At 35.3% G+C, this 22,197-nt stretch overlaps 2 protein-coding genes across 2 annotated transcripts; one reads left to right on the top strand and one right to left on the bottom strand.

The window, feature by feature from the left end:
• The first annotated feature begins 15,612 nt into the window (after nucleotides 1-15,612).
• LOC131617190 (uncharacterized) lies at nucleotides 15,613-16,299 on the top strand. The gene has a single exon (XM_058888537.1). It carries the CDS (start codon nucleotides 15,646-15,648, stop codon nucleotides 16,228-16,230), a length of 585 nt encoding a protein of 194 aa, XP_058744520.1. The 5' UTR covers nucleotides 15,613-15,645; the 3' UTR covers nucleotides 16,231-16,299.
• A 66-nt stretch (nucleotides 16,300-16,365) lies between these two features.
• Nucleotides 16,366-19,267, bottom strand: LOC131617189 (uncharacterized). The gene is made up of 7 exons (XM_058888535.1): nucleotides 18,945-19,267; nucleotides 18,767-18,847; nucleotides 18,464-18,640; nucleotides 18,031-18,201; nucleotides 17,730-17,942; nucleotides 17,556-17,644; nucleotides 16,366-17,207 (listed from the first exon to the last, which is right to left on the bottom strand). Exons 1-7 carry the CDS (start codon nucleotides 19,036-19,038, stop codon nucleotides 16,509-16,511), a joined length of 1,524 nt encoding a protein of 507 aa, XP_058744518.1. The 5' UTR covers nucleotides 19,039-19,267; the 3' UTR covers nucleotides 16,366-16,508.
• Nucleotides 19,268-22,197: the final 2,930 nt, after the last annotated feature.

A 22,197-nucleotide genomic window follows, 5' to 3' on the forward strand; every position in this document is an offset into this window, starting at 1 on the left:
CTTGAATTTCTGCCAACCTCACTTCATGCTAGATTTGTATCAGAACATTGTTGAATGTACCAGAGCATCATCAGAGCATCTCTACATCCTGAAATGTTACAGAACAAAAACTAAACGACAAAAGTCAGCATGAACGAGTTAGAACATAAAATATATATTCAAACACATTATATGTATCAGAGCCATATAGGCTAAAATAATGTATCAGAGCAAATAGAATTTTGTCAGAACAAATAGACAAATATGGATCAAATTCTATTATCAGTGCTTCTGATTCATTCTTCTTTCTTGCTTCTGATTTCTGAAGCTTGACAGCACTCAGCTTGCTTCAGTTTCCATGGTTTTGCTTCTTGTGTTTGCTTTGAAGATTCTCTTCACTTCTTTATACCTGCAACACTTAAACCATATAGAACTTGCAGTTCTTGTTAGTAAATGTGTGGGAGTTTTACCCAGCAACTGATAGATTAATCAAATCATTTATCATTTATCTTTCTCCCCCTTTTTGTCATAACATCAAAAAGAATATTTCAAAAGATTCAGATGCATAAAATGACAAATAAAATCACTGGAATGTAAAAGCAAAGAAACTTTTCATTGATAATCAAAAGATATTACATGAGAAGATGTTTAACAAGCAGATGCAACAAGGAAGGAAAACTTCTAAGACCAAAACCTAGGACCCTAGCTAAGACAAAAATTGTGCCAGCATGCCATGAAGGAGTGAGACGCATCACTGACTGCTTCTTGGGCTTCCAGGCGAGGGGTCAGGGAGACTTGGTTCTGATGCAGATCTTCCACAATCTTTATCAGAGACAGCATTCTCAGCAGGTGAAGATGAGGAGACTTCTTTGGAATGGGTTGAGGGAGAGGAAGGGTTAGATGAGGAGGAAGTTGAGTCTTGAAGGTAGAAAGATAAGGAAGAAGATGGAGATGATGGAGGGCTTTCACCAGGGGGATGAAACACACGTCTAGAATAGTTTCCAGATAACATTGCTTCGAATGGATTCACCTTGAGAGGATCATAGGTGATTTTTATCTTTTTGGGTTTGGAAGGAGATGTTTCAACAGCTTTTCTCTTGTTGTTTTGATCATTTTCATGATTTCCTGGGCTTGATGAAGAGTTCATTATGAATTTGCAGATAATGAACATCTAGGGTTTGATATGAATGCAAAAGGATCGGGAAGGAAAACAAGGACAAAGTGTAGTAGAGAAAAGATAAGAGGGAAAGAGAAGCGTTTGAAGAGTATTTAAAAGAAAATAAAATGAAACGAATGATGAATAGCATTTAATGTTTCGTGACATGAGGAGAGATAATAAAGACAAATGAGGTGACTAGCACAGTTACCTATGGTCGGCGTCCCTTCAACTGCAAGCGCGCTTATCCATGAATAGTAACGACAGGTTTACCATCCCGAGATAAAACGTTACAGCTGTTTTGCTTTAAAAGAGGTTCTGAATTAACTTAGACAATGAAACGTTAGTAATAACCGAATCATAATTTCTAAAAGATTTCAATCAGAACTTCTGATTAAAAAAAAACATTCATTTCAGAAGATACTCATACGTAAGAACTTCTCATCTTCTCATTCTGGGCATAAATCCATACTGATGTTCTTCAGAATGAACTTAAACCTATCTTCAGCCAGGGGTTTGGTAAAGATATCAGCCCATTGATGGTCTGTATCAACAAAGCTTAAGGATATAACACCCTTCTGAACATAGTCCCTTATGAAATGATGTTTGATCTCAATATGTTTAGCTTTTGAATGAAGAATGGGATTCTTAGATAAACATATAGCAGAAGTATTATCACAGAATATAGGAATGTTACTCTCATATATCTGATAATCTTCTAACTGACTCTTCATCCAGAGCATCTGTGTACTACAACCAGCAGCAGCGACATATTCTGCTTCTGTTGTTGATAGAGCAATAGTTGCTTGCTTCTTGCTATACCAGGAGATCAAATGACTTCCAAGAAATTGGCAACTTCCCGAAGTACTTTTTCTTTCAATTCTGTCTCCAGCATAATCAGCATCGTAGAATCCTACTAAGTTGTATTCTTTAGATTTTCTGTAAACTAAGCCAACATTAGTAGTACCTTTCAGATATCTTAGAATTCTCTTAACAGCAGTTAAATGAGATTCTCTAGGATCTGATTGGAATCTAGCACACAAACAAACACTGAACAGAATGTCAGGTCTAGAAGCAGTCAAATATAGAAGAGATCCAATCATACCTCTGTATAACTTCTGATCTACCTTCTTACTTACCTCATCCTTACCTAGGATGCATGTTGGATGCATAGGAGTTTTGGCTTCTTTGCAGTCTAGAAGATTAAACTTCTTCAGAAGTTCCTTCACATACTTGGTTTGGTGAACATACGTTCCTTCTGATGTTTGATTTATTTGTATTCCAAGGAAATACTTGAGTTCTCCCATCATGCTCATTTCAAACTCAGCCTGCATAGACTCAGCAAACTCCTTTCCAAGTGTAGCATTAGATGTTCCAAAAATAATATCATCTACATATATTTGACAAATTAAAATATCCCTTTTAAAGGTTTTACAAAAGAGAGTAGTGTCCACTTTTCCTCTAGTGAAACCATTATCCAGAAGGAAAGAACTTAAGCGTTCATACCAAGCTCTGGGAGCTTGTTTCAATCCATATAACGATTTCTTTAATTTAAAAACATGATTAGGAGACATAGAGTCTTCAAAACCAGGAGGTTGATGGACATAAACTTCTTCATCTATATAACCATTTAAGAAGGCACTCTTAACATCCATTTGATAGAGAGTGATGTTATGTTGAGTGGCAAATGAAATTAATAAGCGAATAGATTCTAACCTGGCCACTGGTGCAAAGGTTTCTGTATAGTTAATCCCTTCTTGCTGACTATAACCCTGAGCCACCAGTCTGGCTTTGTTCCTTACCACTTCACCTTTCTCACTGAGCTTGTTTCTGAAGACCCATTTTGTGCCGATTATATTGAATCCATCTGGTCTAGGAACAAGATCCCAAACATCATTCCTTGTAAACTGATTCAGTTCTTCTTGCATAGCAATTATCCAGTCTGGATCTTCTAGAGCATGATCAACAGAAGTTGGCTCGATCAAAGATACAAGACCTAATTGACAGTCTGCATTGTTCTTAAGGAATGCTCTTGTTCTGATTGGATCATCCTTCTTTCCAAGAATGACATCTTCTGAATGACCAGAGATGAGTCTGGATGATCTTCTGACAGATGGTTCTTCAGAAATGCTTAGATTCTCCAGAGAAGCTGATACTTGATCTTCAGATTCTTTGCTTCTGAGAAGCTCTGCTTCTGATGCGTTGCTTCTTGGCTCAACAACTTCTGATATATCAATATCACAATCTGCAAAATTATCAAACTGCTTTGGTTTTTCAGAACCAAGCTTATCATCAAACCTGATATTGATTGATTCTTCTACAATCAATGTTTCAGTATTGTATACTCTGTAGCCTTTTGAGCGTTCAGAATATCCAAGAAGGAAACATTTTTGAGCTTTGGAATCAAACTTACCAAGATGATCTTTAGTGTTCAGAATAAAGCATACACATCCAAAAGGATGGAAATATGAAATGTTGGGCTTTCTATTCTTCCACAATTCATAAGGAGTCTTATTTAGAATAGGTCTGATAGAGATTCTATTCTGAATATAGCATGCAGTGTTTATTGCTGCTGCCCAGAAATGCTTAGCCATATTGGTTTCATTGATCATGGTTCTGGCCATTTCTTGCAGAGTCCTATTCTTTCGTTCTACAACCCCATTTTGCTGTGGAGTTCTAGGACAAGAGAAATCATGGGCAATACCATTTTCTTTGAAGAATTCTTCAAAGGATCTGTTCTCAAATTCACCACCATGATCACTTCTAACCTTTATGATTTTACACTCTTTTTCAGATTGAATCTGAATGCAGAAATCAAAGAACATTGAATGAGTCTCATCCTTGTGTTTCAAGAATTTTACCCATGTCCAGCGGCTATAATCATCTACGATGACTAATCCATATTTCTTCCCTCTGACAGATGCTGTTTTGACTGGGCCAAACAGATCAATGTGCAAGAGTTCTAATGGCCTTGAGGTAGAAACAACATTCTTGGACTTGAATGCAGGTTTGGAGAACTTGCCCTTCTGACATGCTTCACAAAGAGCATCTGATTTGAATTTCAGATTAGGGAGTCCTCTGACAAGATTCAGTTTGTTAATCTGAGAAATCTTTCTCAAACTAGCATGACCTAATCTTCTGTGCCAGACCCACTGCTCTTCAGAAACAGACATAAGACAAGTCACCTTCTGACTCATAAGATCTTGCAGATCTGTCTTATAAATGTTGTTCTTCCTCTTGCCTGTAAATAGGATTGAGCCATCCTTCTGATTTACAGCCTTGCAAGACTCTTGATTAAAGATTATATCATAACCATTGTCACTCAATTGACTGATAGATAAGAGGTTATGTGTTAATCCTTCTACAAGAAGTACATTAGAAATGGAAGGAGAGTTACCAGACTTTATAGTTCCAGAGCCAATTATCTTGCCCTTCTGATCTCCTCCAAACTTGACTTCTCCTCCAGACTTAAGCACCAGGTCTTGGAACATAGACCTTCTTCCTGTCATGTGTCGTGAGCATCCAGAGTCCAGGTACCATGACATGTTGTGCTTTGTCCTTTTTGCAGTCAAGGATATCTGCAATAGGAATAATCTTATCCTTAGGTACCCACATCTTTTTGGGTCCTTTCTTGTTAGATTTTCTCAAGTTCTGATTGAACTTGGGTTTAACATTGTAAGCAATAGGAGGAACAGCATGATAATTTTTAATGTGAGTTTCATGATATTTCCTAGGTTGTGTCACATGCTTCTTAGTGTGTGTTATGTGAAAACTTTGAGCAAGTGAAGTGTGCCTAATATCATGGGAGTGGCCATACTTGAACTGATCATACAATGGCTTGTATGTGAATTTCATTTCATCAACAGGTTCAAGTTTGTATGGGGTTTCACCCTCAAAACCAATGCCGACTCTTTTGTTTCCAGACACAGCATATATCATAGAAGCTAGCTGACTTCTGCCAATACTTCTAGATAAGAACTTCCTGAAACTTAAATCATATTCTTTCAGAATATGGTTTAGACTAGGAGTGGATTTTTCTGAATCAGAAGGAGATCCAACATTATTGGATAATTTTAAAAGTTTTTCTTTTAATTCAGAATTCTCCAACTCAAGCTTCTTTGTCTCAAATTCAAATAGCTTTTTCAGCTTCTTGTATTTGAGACTGATCTGAGACTTGAGTTCCAGAAGTTCAGTTAGACCGGAAACTAACTCATCTCTAGTAAGTTCAGAAAATACCTCTTCAGAATCTGATTCTGATGTAGATTCTGATCCGTCATCTTCTGTCGCCATCAGCGCACAGTTGGCCTGCTCATCTTCAGAGTCTGAATCATCTTCTGACTCATCCCAGGTTTCCATAAGACCTTTCTTCTTATGAAACTTCTTCTTGGAATTTTCCTTCTGAAGATTTGGACATTCATTCTTGAAGTGTCCAGGCTCATTGCATTCATAGCACATGACCTTCTTCTTGTCAAATCTTCTGTCATCAGAAGATTCTCCACGTTCAAATTTCTTTGAACTTCTGAAGCCTCTGAACTTCCTTTGCTTGGTCTTCCAGAGTTGATTTAGCCTTCTGGAGATCAAGGACAGTTCATCTTCTTCTTCAGATTCTGATTCTTCAGGATCTTCTTCTCTAGCCTGAAAAGCGTTAGTGCATTTCTTGATATTGGATTTTAATGCAATAGACTTACCTTTCTTTTGAGGCTCATTTGCGTCCAGCTCTATTTCATGACTTCTCAGGGCACTGATGAGCTCTTCCAGAGAAACTTCATTCAGATTCTTTGCAATCTTGAATGCAGTCACCATAGGACCCCATCTTCTGGGTAAGCTTCTGATGATCTTCTTTACGTGATCAGCCTTGGTGTATCCCTTGTCAAGAACTCTCAATCCAGCAGTAAGAGTTTGAAATCTTGAAAACATCTTTTCAATGTCTTCATCATCCTCCATCTTGAAGGCTTCATACTTCTGGATTAAAGCTAGAGCTTTAGTCTCCTTGACTTGAGCATTTCCTTCATGAGTCATTTTCAAGGACTCATATATGTCATAGGCCGTTTCCCTGTTAGATATCTTCTCATACTCAGCATGAGAGATAGCATTCAGCAAAACAGTTCTGCATTTATGATGATTCCTGAAAAGCTTTTTCTGATCATCATTCATTTCTTGCCTTGTCAGCTTTACGCCTCTGGCATTTACTGGATGTTTGTAACCATCCATCAGAAGATCCCATAGATCACCATCTAGACCAAGAAAGTAACTTTCCAGTTTATCTTTCCAGTATTCAAAGTTTTCACCATCAAATACCGGCGGTCTAGTATAACCATTGTTACCGTTGTATTGCTCAGCAGAGCCAGATGTAGATGCAGGTGTAGACTTTTCACTTTCATCAACCATCTTTTACTGAAGCGTTTTTCTCTTCCTGAATCTTTTCTAAACACGGTTAAGTGCTTGCACCTTAGAACCGGCGCTCTGATGCCAATTGAAGGATAGAAAAACACTTAGAAAGGGGGGGTTTGAATAAGTGTAGCTTTAAAAACTTGACAGATAAAAATAAATTGCACAGTTATTTTTATCCTGGTTCGTTGTTAACAAAACTACTCCAGTCCACCCCCGCAGAGATGATTTACCTCAACTGAGGATTTAATCCACTAATCGCACGGATTACAATGGTTTTCCACTTAGTCAGCAACTAAGTCTTCCAGAGTCTTCTGATCACACACTGATCACTCCAGGAACAACTGCTTAGATACCCTCTAAGACTTTTCTAGAGTATACTGATCCACACGATCACTCTAGTTACAATCTGCTTAGATAACCTCTAAGACTTCCTAGAGTATTCTGATCCACACGATCACTCTAGTTCCTTACAACTTAATGTAATCAATTCTAAGAGTATTACAAATGCTTCTTGAAAGCGATAATCACAAACTGTGATATTTCTCTTAATCGTTTAAGCTTAATCTCACTAATATATTACAACAGCAATGTAGTGAGCTTTGATGAAGATGAAGATTCTGAGCTTTGAGTTTGAACAGAGTTTCAGCAAGTTAATATGAGTTGTTTTGGTGCAGAATCGTTAACCTTGCTTCTCATCAGAACTTCATATTTATAGGCGTTGGAGAAGATGACCGTTGAGTGCATTTAATGCTTTGCGTGTTCCGTACAGCATCGCATTTAATGTTATACGCTTTTGTCAACTACCTCGAGCCTTGTTCACGCTGTGTCTACTGACGTAGCCTTTAATAGCTTTTAACGTTCCTTTTGTCAGTCAGCGTAGCTTGCCACTTGTACTTCCTTCTGATCTGATGTTTGTGAATACAACGTTTGAATATCATCAGAGTCAAACAGCTTGGTGCAAAGCATCTTCTGATCTTCTGACCTTGAAGTGCTTCTGAGCGTGATACCATCAGAACTTCAGTGCTTCTGTTCTCTTGTTCTTCTGATGCTTCCATAGACCCATGTTCTGATTCTGCTTCGACCATCTTCTGATGTCTTGCCAGACCATGTTCTGATGTTGCATGCTGAACCCTTTGAGACAAAGCTTCTGAGCGCTGAATTATGCGTACTCTTTATATATTTCCTGAAAGGGAAATTGCATTGGATTAGAGTACCATATTATCTTAAGCAAAATTCATATTATTGTTATCATCAAAACTAAGATAATTGATCAGAACAAATCTTGTTCTAACAGAGTTCCTCCCCCACTTAGCTTCTTGCCAAAACCAAATTGTTTCCTCTTGTCATCATACTGTTCCCCACTGAATTGTCCTCTTCCTCATTTCAACTTTAGAAGCTTCATTTATTTCTTTCCACGCACATCTTCTGGAAAATAGTTTTCCAAAAATGCATCACGGAAAAGAGTCCAAGTAACTTCAATACCTTCTCTTTCAAATCTATGCACAATATTACTCCACCAATCCTCAGCTCCTTTCGTCAACATGTGAGTACCAAACCGAACCTTCTGTACATCATTACAATTCACGACTTGAAATATCTTCTCTATCTCTCTCATCCATGCATGTGCTTTTTCCGATCCATACCCTCCTTCAAAGATCAGCGGATTGAACCTTCGGAAGTCTCCTAAAGCACGGGACTCATCCTTTCCTCCATAACCCGCACTCTCTTGTGGGGCTTGTCCAATCGCACCAGTCAACCTCATCACTACCTCAACATTAATGTCACCATTCCTTCCTGCAGCCATCATCCCAAGACATTCAACAACCAAACAAGACTAAACAGTATCAATCGTGTCATATTCACAAATCTAATACAACGGGATAAAAGACATTAATAACCTTGACCAACTGGTCGGCCATGCTCTGATACCACTAACGTAACACCCCTTTTATACCCTAAAATAAATAAGCATATAATCAGAGAATAAGCATGCATATAATTCAAAAGGGCGTCACATCGACGTTTTCAAAAAAAACTAAAAGCTTTTAAAAACCGACAGCATTTATCCACAATACACAACACACCTGGTCATTTCAGATAACACCTTACATTTAATCATAATTCATCCAGAATATGCATTCACAGCGGAAAATACTAAAATACTCATGTATTCCATTAAATGAATCATGTCACATACCATGATCATAACTCAATAACACTCTCAATATAAAATAAACCATAATCAGAATATTTGGCTTAAAGCCTCTCTAACAACAAGTAGCCAAATAAACAAGTTCACAAGTTGTAACATAATACATAACCAAATAGAAACATGAGTTCAACACGCCTAGTCTACCCAGTGTTACATGATCAGAGCATTGACTCGCTACTCAATCATCAAACAAACTCGGAAATTCTCCGACTAAATCTCGTACGAACTACTAATCGCCAGAACCTGCATGTCGCCAAACGAGGGAAACATTAAAACAGAAGAGTGAGAATTCGAATCATTATGAATAAAGTATAATAAATCACAAAGATTAAATCAACAATTAAAGGAATTCAACACATTTATATAATCATGTAAATAATACTAACCAACATTTATTTCACATGTTACAAGCATACATAAAAACTAAAGGAGTATAATATTAAATTCCAATACTATATTCCCAAATAATACACATAACTATAATTATCACATAATCATATATTTTACCAAGTCATGTGTCCAAACATCACCAAATCCAACTATCACATCTCATGTATACATAACAATCACATAAATGCATATATTCAAACATCACACAACCTCAATGTGACTCAATGCAAAACATGTGACTCAATGTATGTGGTACCCAATGTGGACCCAAAGTACCACCGCTTCCGATTCATATAGACTCTAGCCGCGCTTCAGATCCGGACAAGATCGAAGCCACCAAATGTAAACATATAGTTTACCGCTTTCCGAATTCACTCTAGAATCCAAGCCGCTTCCGATCGGGACAAGATCAAAGCCACTACGCATGTTTCCAATTAAGGATCAACGAAATCTACGTCTAATTCCATTCAAGGATCATCGTCTAATACCATGTGAACCCACAGTTTCACCGCTTCCACAATAAAGCCGACTATGCCATGAATGAATGTACCATTACCAACCAATTATGCAATTAAGATCATCTCTACCAACTTAACATTCCGCATATCACAATAATTCAACTCGATAAGTTATCCACCACTTGTACACAGCATTCACAACACATACATATCATTCACATAAAAAAGGTCAATTAATCAATTACGATTCACAAAATCCAATTAACACTAGTAAACCATACTATCTCATGTTAATTCATATTTGCCAAAATATAAGAATCTACTTCCAAAAAATCAAGTATCAATTCATTAGTATTTAGCCAAGAATACAATTACGGTCAACTTTCCGAAATATCGTAAGTTACCAACAGACCAAGTAATCGATTTACTTTCAATTATATTCAAATCAATTAAACTCATTGAAATTAATTCGGCTATGAATTTAGCCAACCAATTAATATCACCCTATATTAATTTCAATTTTTCTATTTCTATTCCATTTCCACTTTCTAGCATTCTATTGCTTAAGACCATTTTTATTGAAAAGAATATCGCGCTAGCTTTCTAACGCTTCGAATGGTACTCAAAACAGATTCACGGTTTGAACGTTATGAATTTATAAAGTTTCAACGAGAATGTAAACACCGACATCATAAATTGACAACACTAAACATGTCAAAGTTACGCAAAATAACTAAAAGTATGACTCTTCATTAACTCAAAACAACTCTGACAACTTTGTTGACAACTCTAATAACTCTATTGACAACTCTAACAACTCTATTGACAACTCTATTGGAATTGAAACTAACTAGTTAACTAAATAACTTGATATTTATCTCTAACACAAAACTCCTAATAATATTATACTAATAATATTTATTATTAATATTATTATAATAATTATTATTATTATTAATATCATTATTATTATTCTAATGATATATGTATACATACCAATGATAAACCTGGAACGTGGTTACAGTACGCTGCAGTACCAAAAGTGCCAATACATAGAGACTTAATACATGTTGCAAATAAGAGGTTTCTAAGGAACAAATCATGAAGTAAAGAATATGCATATGACATAAAGTTATTAGTCCACTGAGACAAGAGAATTTGGTTTAACTCTTTGGTTGGTGCCAAAAACAAAATGATCTGCTATTAGTATATGGATTTATGGAAACAGAAGCTTAAATTCTTATCTTTTCAAAGGTAAATGTTTGTCAACATGGACAGTGCAATATGCCCAATTGCTATATGGCTGATACAGTATATATAAATAATATTAACAACCTAAGACGTGAAATCAATTTTGATGCTACAGTAAAAACAGAGCTATTAAATCCATTAAACTGTAAATATTTATTTATTTTCTAAACCCATATATCACGCTACAGTATAGAGAATTAGCAACCCCTTATCAAATTGTTACAATACTGAAATCCCTATATAGTATATGTATACCAATTTGTAGTCTCATTCATTTTTCAATTTCACCAATATATCAATTTCTAACATCAAAATATGTTTCTAACATCAATTTCATGGATTCTCAACAAAACCTAACATTTCAAAAACCTAAAAATTGAAGAAAAAAAATCCCTAAATCATGTAAATCTACCCATTGACCCAATCATACTAACCCATAATAATAAGGATTCTCCCCCTTACCTCTTTGATTCTTCAAAACCTAGCTTGTGTTCTTGTTCTTCTCCTCCTTTCCTTTTATTCTCTTCTAAAAAATTCAGCAAATGAAAATGAAATGTTATGATTACTTTCTCCCACATTTACTATCTTATGTCATATTGGGATTAAAAATAACACCCTTATTTACTTCTAACTCTAATAAATAGGCCCAATTAAATATAACCTCTTAATATCTCTATTTAGTTCAATAAATTAAATAAACACCAATACACACAAAGTTAATTAATTCAATTAATTATTATATCTCATAACAATTAAATAATTATTTAACACACCAAGTAAAATAAAGTAATATAATAAAATAAAACGGATAAAATCCTCTAATAACTCAATGTCTCGTATTTCCGGTCTAATCTTAATTACTCGAAAAATTCCCAAAACGCTAAATATTAACTCATTAATATTTCTTATACTATAAATATTAAATTTTTTGATTAAATATCGATCCGCTATCCCGAACTAATACCGACTAAATCGTCCCAAAACGGGAAAATTTCAATAAACATCACAAATGACTAAATTAAGAAAATAATTATATTTCCGGACGTTACACAATGCGCTCTTTAGCCTTCGTAATTCTCCCCTTTAAATTATGAGTATGTTGTTGATGCCACCATTTTAGACTTCCTTTAATTAACTTCAATTTTTCCTTCAGAACATAACCACCCCTCCACCTGAAAAGACCTCCAGTGATCAACCACAAACTCATGATACCCTGGTAAGTCAGCCCAACATTTCAACATACGTTGAGGTTGCGGATCCCAATTATGAACATAAATAGTAAACACTAACGAACAATGATCAGACAAGCCTCTAGGGAGCGCTCACTGAGTACAATTAGGCTAAGTAGAACACCAATCTTCAGAGACCAAGAACCGATCCAAACGACTCATGACCTGACCATCACCATGATTCCAAGTAAAGCTCCTTCCACTCAATGGTAGATCCAACAAGGCATTGTCTTCAATAAATCTATTAAAAGATTAATAATCCACTGATTTTTCAATCGGCACAATAGTGCGCCTTCCAGAAAGATGTCGAATAGCATTGAAATCCCCCGTTACACACCAAGGACTTCCACTAGAATTAGCCATAACAGCCCCAATACTGTCCCATAACTTCTGACGCACCCCACCATCACACGACGCATACACGTTTGCTAAGGAAAACTCAACCCCGCTATTTAAAAATCTACCTTGAGTAATCAAGGCTTACTCCACACTCCTTGTTGCCCAAACCTCCACCTCCGTCAAATCCTACAACGTCAATATACCCCCAGCTGCCCCAACAAAAAGCCTATAAGAAAAGCCTACCGAATCAGTCCCCCACAAAAACCGAAAAATAAATTCGTCTACCACCTCCAATTTTGATTCCTGAATACATAATATCCACGAACGGTTCTCCAACATTAACTTCCTCACCTCTCTACACTGCTCCCACCCACCTAACCCACGAACATTAAAAGAGATTATCTTCATTAAAACCCCTACTCCGCTTGACACACTGTAACACCCCAAATCTACCCCGCAATTAACAGGAAAATCAGAGTGCAAAATCTTAAAGCAATTCGAATGAAATGATTCGAGGCGTCACATTTAAACAACTAATATCATATTCACATATCATGCTCATCAACATAGATACATAACACATATAAAGGAGGGGATTATCGAATGCATTAATCATCAATGCCAAAAAGTAATCACATCGCAGCGGAAATCAAATATCAACAACAATCTAAGTCATAAACATCAAGGCCAACATGGCACAATATATCCAAAAAATCTCAACATAACATAATGGCGAAGTCCAACAAAGGATAAACAACAAGAAACAAGACATAAGAAAGTAATCCAACATTCCTCCGAGTGCTACGTATTAGAGCATCGACACACCGACTCGAGCTATAAGGCACAAGACTACTCCTCGTTATTACCTGCACATTACCAACGGAGAGTAACATTCAAACAGAAGGGGTGAGATATCATTCATTATAAAGAAATGTATGATAACATTCAAAACGGAGAAATAATCATACATTGGTCACTAATTTTCGGCACATATCACATACTACAATTCACATCACTCAATGTCTTACCAACAACAAATATATCAAGTTCATTTAAGGTATACATAGTCAATTATCACATATGATCAACGAAACAACCATCACCTCAACACAAGTTAACATCTATGTCATGTACACATAAACATCCAATTACAACTCAACATGCAACTACACTTATGCAACTCGAGCAATGCAAATGCATGTGGTACCATTGGAGTAAACTTCCGTCTCAAACATTTGCCATTAGGCCGTCTCAACAATTGCCATAAGGGCCGTCTCAAACATTTGCCACAATGGTCGTCTCAAACAATGCAATGAATGTGACTCAATGATGCACATTCACAATCACACTTAAACGACATAATCGACTCGAACAACATAGTCCACTTAAACGACATAATCAATTCCGAAAATCCAACGTCAACAACAATCAAATTCAAGAATAAGAGTCTAAAAGAGTTTCCAAAGATATTCATAGCATATACCAAGGAAAGACATTAATTAGAGCTCCACGAAGGTTCAAACGGCATTTAGAAAGGAGTTACGGTTCAAAAGATACATCATTTCAAAGTTTGAACAAGTTTTGTGAAACAGGGTCCGCTTAGCGGCCCACTAGCGCGCTTATGCCCCTAAAGTTCCATCACCCCGCTTCAAGCGACGCGTGGCAGAAACTTTTACGAAACAGGTTCCGCTTAGCGGACTATTTCCGCTTAGCGAACCTTCTTTTTATTTCAAAAATTGCCAGCATCCGCTTAGCGGAAGGGCGATTTTGCAGAACCCCGACAGATGGAACAGAACTGCGCAACCTCACTTCCAACACTCAAAATTATTACTAAACAGCAATTAAACATGTATAAACACGAAATCTATCATTGTCCATCATCAAACATCAATTAAAGCACATTTCCAAATCAAGATTCATGCATTTTGTTTACAAACCCTAAGTTCTACACACCAATTCCATGGATACAATCATACAATCAAATCTCACCCAAAACATCATCATACATCCCCTTAGCATGAAAGAATCTCACCCTTACCTTGAGTTTGGATTGAAGTCAACTCTATAAACTTCAATCTCTCTTCTTTCTCTTCTCTTCACTCTCCTCTTCTATTCCCAAATTGTGACAATGATTCTAACTTCTAATCCCTTAAAACCCTAGTTTTAGTTAAACCTTACTATCCTTTTAATTACTAATGGGCCTTAAATAACACCCTACTCTTATTAATGCTAACTTAAGCTCAATAACTAAAAGCTTCTCTAACTTATATTATTTAGTACTAAAACCCAACAATTAGTACAAACATCTCATAAACATACAATTAACACATAATTAATTAACTAAAACACATAACACAATACGGCATAATTAAATAAAATACGCAAACTAAAAACGGGCGTTACACACACCACACCACCCCTCCAGCACACTCCTCCTAAAGACCCATCCTCACTATTACCTTGTCCCACCAAAACCTCCTCCTTTCTCTCATTTCCTCTAATAACACACTAAACTTATTAGAACATTCTTCCACAAAATTCACACCGCCCTTCCCAATATATTGTAGTTTATTTATTTAGCATTTTGACAAAAGTAGAATCTTAAGTATGCATTTTAATATATACCACACTGCTAAAAAAATATTACATAAACTTATTTATTCTTTTTGATGAAATAAAAAATTGATTATATTTTTAAATTATCACTTCTCTTAATTTAATTTTTTATTTATGAAAGCGTATTTAATAAAATTTCAATTATTTATTAATTAAATATATAAAATTAACTTTAACTTTCTATCATTTCAATTTCAACTACCAAACATACTTTATCATTTATTTATATAACTAAAAGTACTTCATCAATTTTGCACTTGCATCTCTCTTGGTGGCACTAAGTACTTCATCAATTTTTGTTATATTTGTTTTATTAAAAGATTAACTCCATACTTTATAAAGTTATAGGACCAACTTACACTTTAAGTCTTTAACCATAAGTTATTATGAAAAACGTTTTTCTTAACATTAAACCTAGCCAAAGAAACCTATGTGAGTTGCAACATAGTTTTAATATTTTTATGTTTTGCATTGTATCCATCATGGATAAAAACTCAGTTACAAAACTCTCAAAAAGAAACTCAATTTAGCATCTCACTATAAAACCAAATCCTTAAATGAACATTTTCATCAAACAAAAGTAAAACAAACATACAATACAATACATTCTTATTTTCCAATCTCATGGCAAAATCTAGTTGTATTGTTTTGTTAGCTTTCTTTTTCACTACAGCACTAGCTTCACTCACCATTCGTGAACAAAAGTATTTATCAGAATGTGCAAGCACTATTGGAGAATATTGTGGAACACAATTCTACAACAAAGTCTTCTCTCACAACAAGACATCAATCACTAGAGATTGTTGTTACAAGATTCTTCAAACAGGCTATTCTTGTCATATCAGAATGACTGTGTTTATTCTAGAAACCAACCCGGACTTGAAAAATGTAGATCGGATTCCTTATATTACCGCAAGCGACAGTGTTTTTCAGAAGTGCGATCGTGTTACCCAACCTGAGAACCCGAAGTTTTTGTCTACGTGTGTGGAAAAGATAGGATCGGCTTGCGGAGAAGAAGTTATTAACAAACTAGTTCAAGATAAGGATGTGAGTAAACAATGTTGCGAAAAGGTTGTCAAAACGGGTCCGTCATGTCATACGAGTTTGGCGAAGGCTTTGCTTCGGACACCGCCTATGAAGAATGTGGATGCTATTCAGTTTTTGAAGAAGAACAAGAATATATACAATGATTGTAAACGTGAGGAATGAAAATTGTAGTGAAATAAACTATACTATAGTTGAAAAATTTGTTCATTAAAGAACATTGAGAAAGTTATATGCATACTACTTACATCTTTCTGATTGCTTTATTTGAGATATCTAATTAGTCATTCGCGCGCCGAATCGAAAATGATGATAGTTTTATAACATGCTTAAACTACACAACAGATAAATCTACATTTGGCAAAACTGAATAAGCAATTCATATTATAATCTAAGATGGATTGAATCTTCATTTTTGTTCTAAACTTCCTAGCTATATATACTTAGTAGTTATGAGTGTAAGTATAACCCATGGAATTCATTCGGGGTCGAATATTGCGATGTTCGTACAATGAGCCTCCGTATTCGACAGGAGTGATGACCACGGATTCCTTCTTGCCCTCTTGTTCCTGTACTGCTCCGAAAACTACCTCGTTTGTTGTCTCGTTGCTCTGCTCGTAGAAAGTGTGAGGGGCCGATGATTGGTACTGATGGCGGTGATGATGTTTTTGTTGTTGTTGTTGCTGCTGCTGAGGCTGATGTTGATCTCCAACCCACCCGCTATAGAATGCTTTACTTTGCCGCAATTGTTGAAGTTTTTCTGCGTCTTTAGACATGAAAGGATAGGTTTTTTGAGGCGTTGCGGCCCTTGTGTCAATAGACGGTGGTTCATCTTCGCGAGGAATCACGAAACTTTCTTGTGCTGGCCAATCATTCACTAGCTTCTGAGGTTGTTGGATCAGTGTTTCCCTGTGGTATTGGGAGCTCTGTGGTCTTCTTCTGAAAACAGGAAATAGTCCTCCCATTATCTCCACCATTGACACACCGGCATTGGAAAGAAGCTTCCCAAGAGATCCAAAGAAACCCTCTTCCTGCTTTTCGGGTTCATATTCTGACGGAATTAAAGGAGGTCGGACGGATTTCAAGGGCTTTTGATACATACTTGGAGAAACAGAAGGCATTACTGTTACCGGAACCTGAGCCTGCAAAAAGCATGAGATGTTTATGGATTGTAATAATGAGCACCGACACATGCAGATACACGGACACCAAACACGCCACTGATACATCAACGTCAGTAATTGTGAGAAAATAGAATAAGTGAATATGTGTGCTGGTGTCAGACACTGACACAGACCAGACACTGGCACGGACCAGACACCAGACCCCTTTGATTTGAAATGTCGGTGCTACATAGTTTATCAACAGAGAAATTATATTCACACATGACCAATTGTGTTATTACTAGCATACACGAGTCTTGTACACTTGTACACGAGTCTTATTCAATATAATGCATCGGAAGGAAGAAGACAAGGCTTAGCACTTACATCCTGAGATTCTACAATTGTACCGAGCCTACGCTGCAGCAGTGCCAACATATAGCCAAAGAAGCCAGCCCCAACAAGCATTGCAATTCCTGTGATTGAAGGAAATCAGTCTAAATTTCTGATCAAAACTCTCAACAAAATTTCTCCACAAAAGTTAGGGTGATTTTAGTTTACCAAGAGGGAAATCACTTCCATATCTATACGCACAATCATCAAAGTGGAGTGGGATCTCCCTGATGGCTTGGTTTCCTCTGTCTACAACAAGTAGGGAACAACTACTTCCAACATAAACCACATCGAAGTCGTCAGAAAATTTAGCTTCTTCACTTGGTCCATCAACATGTCCCCCTCCTCGGCTCCATTTGCCTCCAGCAATTGTTGTGACCCCTAACATTTCATGAAGCAATTAGGTACTAGGTATGGAGACAATTGAACTGCAACTAGCTAGAGGGAGGAACAAGAAAAATTATCGTACCTGAATCACTAATTTTCCTAATTGCCATATTAGTAGTATCTGCAACATAAATATTTCCTCGGTCATCAATAGTTATCCCTTTCGGGTGGTTCATCCGAGCCTCCCTGAGCCTCCCATCAACATGCCCAGAGTATCCTTCAGCAGATCCAGCAACCAGCTTTGGTCTGCTATCTGCAGAATTGCAATGAAGGTTATATTCCCAAGTGAATAAACATACACATGCACCATCTCAAAACCGTCATGGCTCAATCACGGTTTTGAGTTTAAACATGATTTTTACACTGAAATTTTTTTGTTCAACTCACTTTTACATAAATTTATCCAAACATAAATCACTTTACATTTCAATTATTTTTAACCAGAATCAATTCATTCAAAATCAATTCAACTGCAGAACCAAACACACACTAATTCTCCACATTTGAAGACTTACACAAGGACAGTGAAGAGGAGATTCTATAAAGGTTACTATTAGCAGAATCTAGAATAAGAAGCTCCCCATTATGCAAAACCTCAACAGCATAAGGCTCAATTCCAAGTTTGCTTCCATCAAACACAGTCTCCACATTATAACCACTCTCAAATTTCATCATTGACTTGCTCAAAACCCCTTCAATCAAAAACACAAAAAACAACAAAATCACATAAAAAAAATTAATATTAATAATAAAAATAAAAAAGAAAAAAAAAAGTGGTTCATTCATTGTACTAGCATGCAAAGATCTACATTCTTTACCAGGTTTGGTGGTGGCTTTAAGAGACCAAACCCATTTGGTAAAAGCAGGGACAGCATTGGAGAGAAGCCCAGAAAAAAGTTCTGAAACGAAGAAGAAGCAAATGAGAAAAAAGATGAGAACTTTGAAGAAATGGAAGCAAAAGAAGAAATGAAAAATTCATGGGTTGGTGGTACTTACTTGCAGGTGAAGATGTAGATGGTGCAGCTGAGACTGAAGGAGATGCAGAGAGAAGGTGAAGAATGAGAGATAGTAACAGAAAGTGCTTAGTCATTTTGGTGAAGAAATGGAGAAGATGTTGTGGAGGTGGAGATAGTAACAATGGGGGTAAATGGTGAAAGTGAAACCCTAATTCATGTTGAAAAAGTGAAGGGAAATAGCAATAATGTTGAGTTGTTTTGGGTTTTTAGCAGAAAAGATGGGAAAAGAAGTGGAGATTTTGAGTGTGAAAAGGTAAGAGAGAGGAGAGGGAAAGGAAAAAAGTAATGAGATAGTAAGGGGACCAATGTTTGTAGAGGGGTTTGTCTTGTTTAATTTTATTGTCTTTAATTAATATATCTTAAATTTGATTTGAGGTAAAGTTTACTTTAGTGCTTAAGAAAAGGTAAAGTTTTTTTATCTTTAAGAATACGAATAGATTTGTGTTACTTTGTAAATGTGAAAAAAAAAAATTTAATAACAAGGTTTAAAAAAAAATTACAAAAAAAACAAGTTTTTCAAAAAATTTACCAAAGTGTTTAGGATTTGAAGACCCCCTGGAATATGCGCCAAATGAATTGGCGCATTAGTACAAAAATTAGGAGTATGCGCCATATAGTTTGGCGCAAATGTGGATTTTTTAATTTTTTTTTTTACTTTTTACAAACATATACGCCAAATGAATTGGCTAATTCAAGAAAATTTATACTAATGCGCCAAATGGTTTGGCGCATACTCTAGGGGGTCCTGCAAAACCTAGACACTTTGGTAAATTTTCTGAAAACCTTGTTATTTATGTAATTTTTTTTATAAACATTATTATTTAAATTTTTTCATCTGTAAATGTAAACCAATAAGAAATTTGTGTTATCGCACGTGTTCTGATTTAGTTTGCATTACACGTATATCAAATTATTATTGGTAAAGTTTGAATTTATTTTTCAATTGGTTAACATTAATCTAGTTACAAATATAGACTAATAACATTAATCCGTACTTAAAATAAATTATACAACCGATTCTCTAACTTCAATTATATTAAACAGCAACAAAAAAATTTTAAAAGATGAATATTAAAATGAACAATATGGTATCTTATAGATACGTTCACATCTACCCGTGAATCTATATGAGTCTCTAACTTCAATTATATTAAACAGCAACAAAAAAATTTTAAAAGATGAATATTAAAATGAACAGTATGGTATCTCATAGATACGTTCACATCTACCCGTGAATCTATATGAGTCTCTAACTTCAATTATATTAAACATCAACAAAAAAATTTTAAAAGATGAATATTAAAATGAACAGTATAGTATCTCATAGATACGTTCACATCCATCCGTGAATCTATATGAGTTAACAAATCTTAGTTGAATACAAATGAATTAATTCTAAAATTTTGTTAAACCTATTTTAGATATTAGCTCATTTTTCCAAAACTAAAATATATGACAGCTCCCTGTCAAATTTCAAATTTTACAAATAAATATATGACAGTCTCCCGTTTTCATTTATATGATAGCTCCCTATCAAATTTTACAAATCTAAAATATATGGCAGTACCCCGTTAAAATTTATTTTCTACATTTTTATAAAGAGACAAAACTTACATTAATATATAATTTATTTTCTACATTTATTATCTAAAATTTATTTGCTAAATGTGCTATGTAATTTCTTCTTTATTTTTTTCACATTAGAAAATATATAATTGGATAGAGTTTCTTTCTAGGTCTAAATCAATATTGTTTATTTAATCGTCACTAACCAATGACCAATAGGTTAGAAGGTCTTGTTTTCTTCTGATAAGAAATAAATTATAAACTTAGAATAATTTATACCTCTCAGTGCCCCACTTTGCCCCATTAGTTATTTTTCAATTAATAAAAAATAAATAAAAAACTTAAAATAAAATATTCATACCTCTTAGTGTCTTAGTCTAAACACCACATGATTGACATACACTGTGAGCAAGCTACGGTCATTAGGCCCTCCAAGGAAGCCCTCATATGTGTATATAAATGGCTCTGTATCTACATGAGATGTCACCTTCGTCAGAGCCTCCACCTCCATGCCAGCCTGAGCCTCCACTTCAATGTCAGCCTAAGCCACCTTTATGCTACTTTAAACCTTCACCCCATTGTTAGCCTGAGTCTTTATATTCTCTTGAGCATCAGGTTCTCCATCAAGATTTGTGCCACATCCAATTCTACCTCCTATACGATGGAAAGTGCGAGGTACGTGTGATTGTTCAATGCTCCTTTTGTGAGAACCGGTAAGGACTACTTTATCTGCCCTGATATGTGAATCATCTTCCCATGCACAAGAGATCTTTGCAATTGCTATATCTGCTCTATCAATCTGTCTAGAAGCAATTGTGTCGTCTCTTCCACTAGTCCTCTCTATACTAAAAAAACAAAAAGAAATATGAACAACTAGATTTTTTAAAAATTTAAAAATAAGTATGGCTTTATTGGAATTTTTGAAAAATCTAGGTACCAACAAACTCTGCTACCGGAATTTTTAAAATATTTGGTCTGCATGTATACATTTTTACTGGGAATTTCAAAAATGCCAGTAAAAATGCTTGTTGTTTATCCGATTTTTTAAAAGTTTGGTTTAATTGCATGTAATTTATGGGATTGTATCGGCCATTTAAAAAAAGCTAGTAAAAAAAATCACGATTTTCCTAAAAACGCGGTATGAATCTTAAATTGTCGGTAACAAATAAAGTTTTAGCGAAAAATGAGCTTACTTGTAAAAAAAAATCCAATAGAGTATTTAAAAATACAGTAAATTGCACAACTTTTAAAAAATCCTAAAAATAAGAAATAAAAAGTGTTTTTTTAGAACAAAAGTTATTATAATTCAAGCATAATTTTGGGATGTGTTTGGTTAAACTTTAAGTCTGTCAGGACCAATTCTCTCTAAATGGGTAGATTCATAATATAGTGATATAATTAAAATTTGATACAACTCATTCATATAAAAATAATTTGTAAAGTAAATGATGTCGCTTTATATAACCCTTTAATATTTAGTATTTACATCATTCTCATTTTTTTCTTAAAAAATCTATAAATTTTATTTTGTTTATAAGAAAATTTTCAATTGTGAGAATTTATTTGTAAGATTTAAAATATATAATTCAAAATATCTTTATTGTGTTTTGTACTGAGCTTATCTATGTAGTTTTGAAGTCAAACCTAAACTTAAGAGATCTAACTTT

This window comes from Vicia villosa, linkage group LG7, assembly GCF_029867415.1.
Source record: "Vicia villosa cultivar HV-30 ecotype Madison, WI linkage group LG7, Vvil1.0, whole genome shotgun sequence".
Lineage (NCBI taxonomy): Eukaryota > Viridiplantae > Streptophyta > Magnoliopsida > Fabales > Fabaceae > Vicia > Vicia villosa.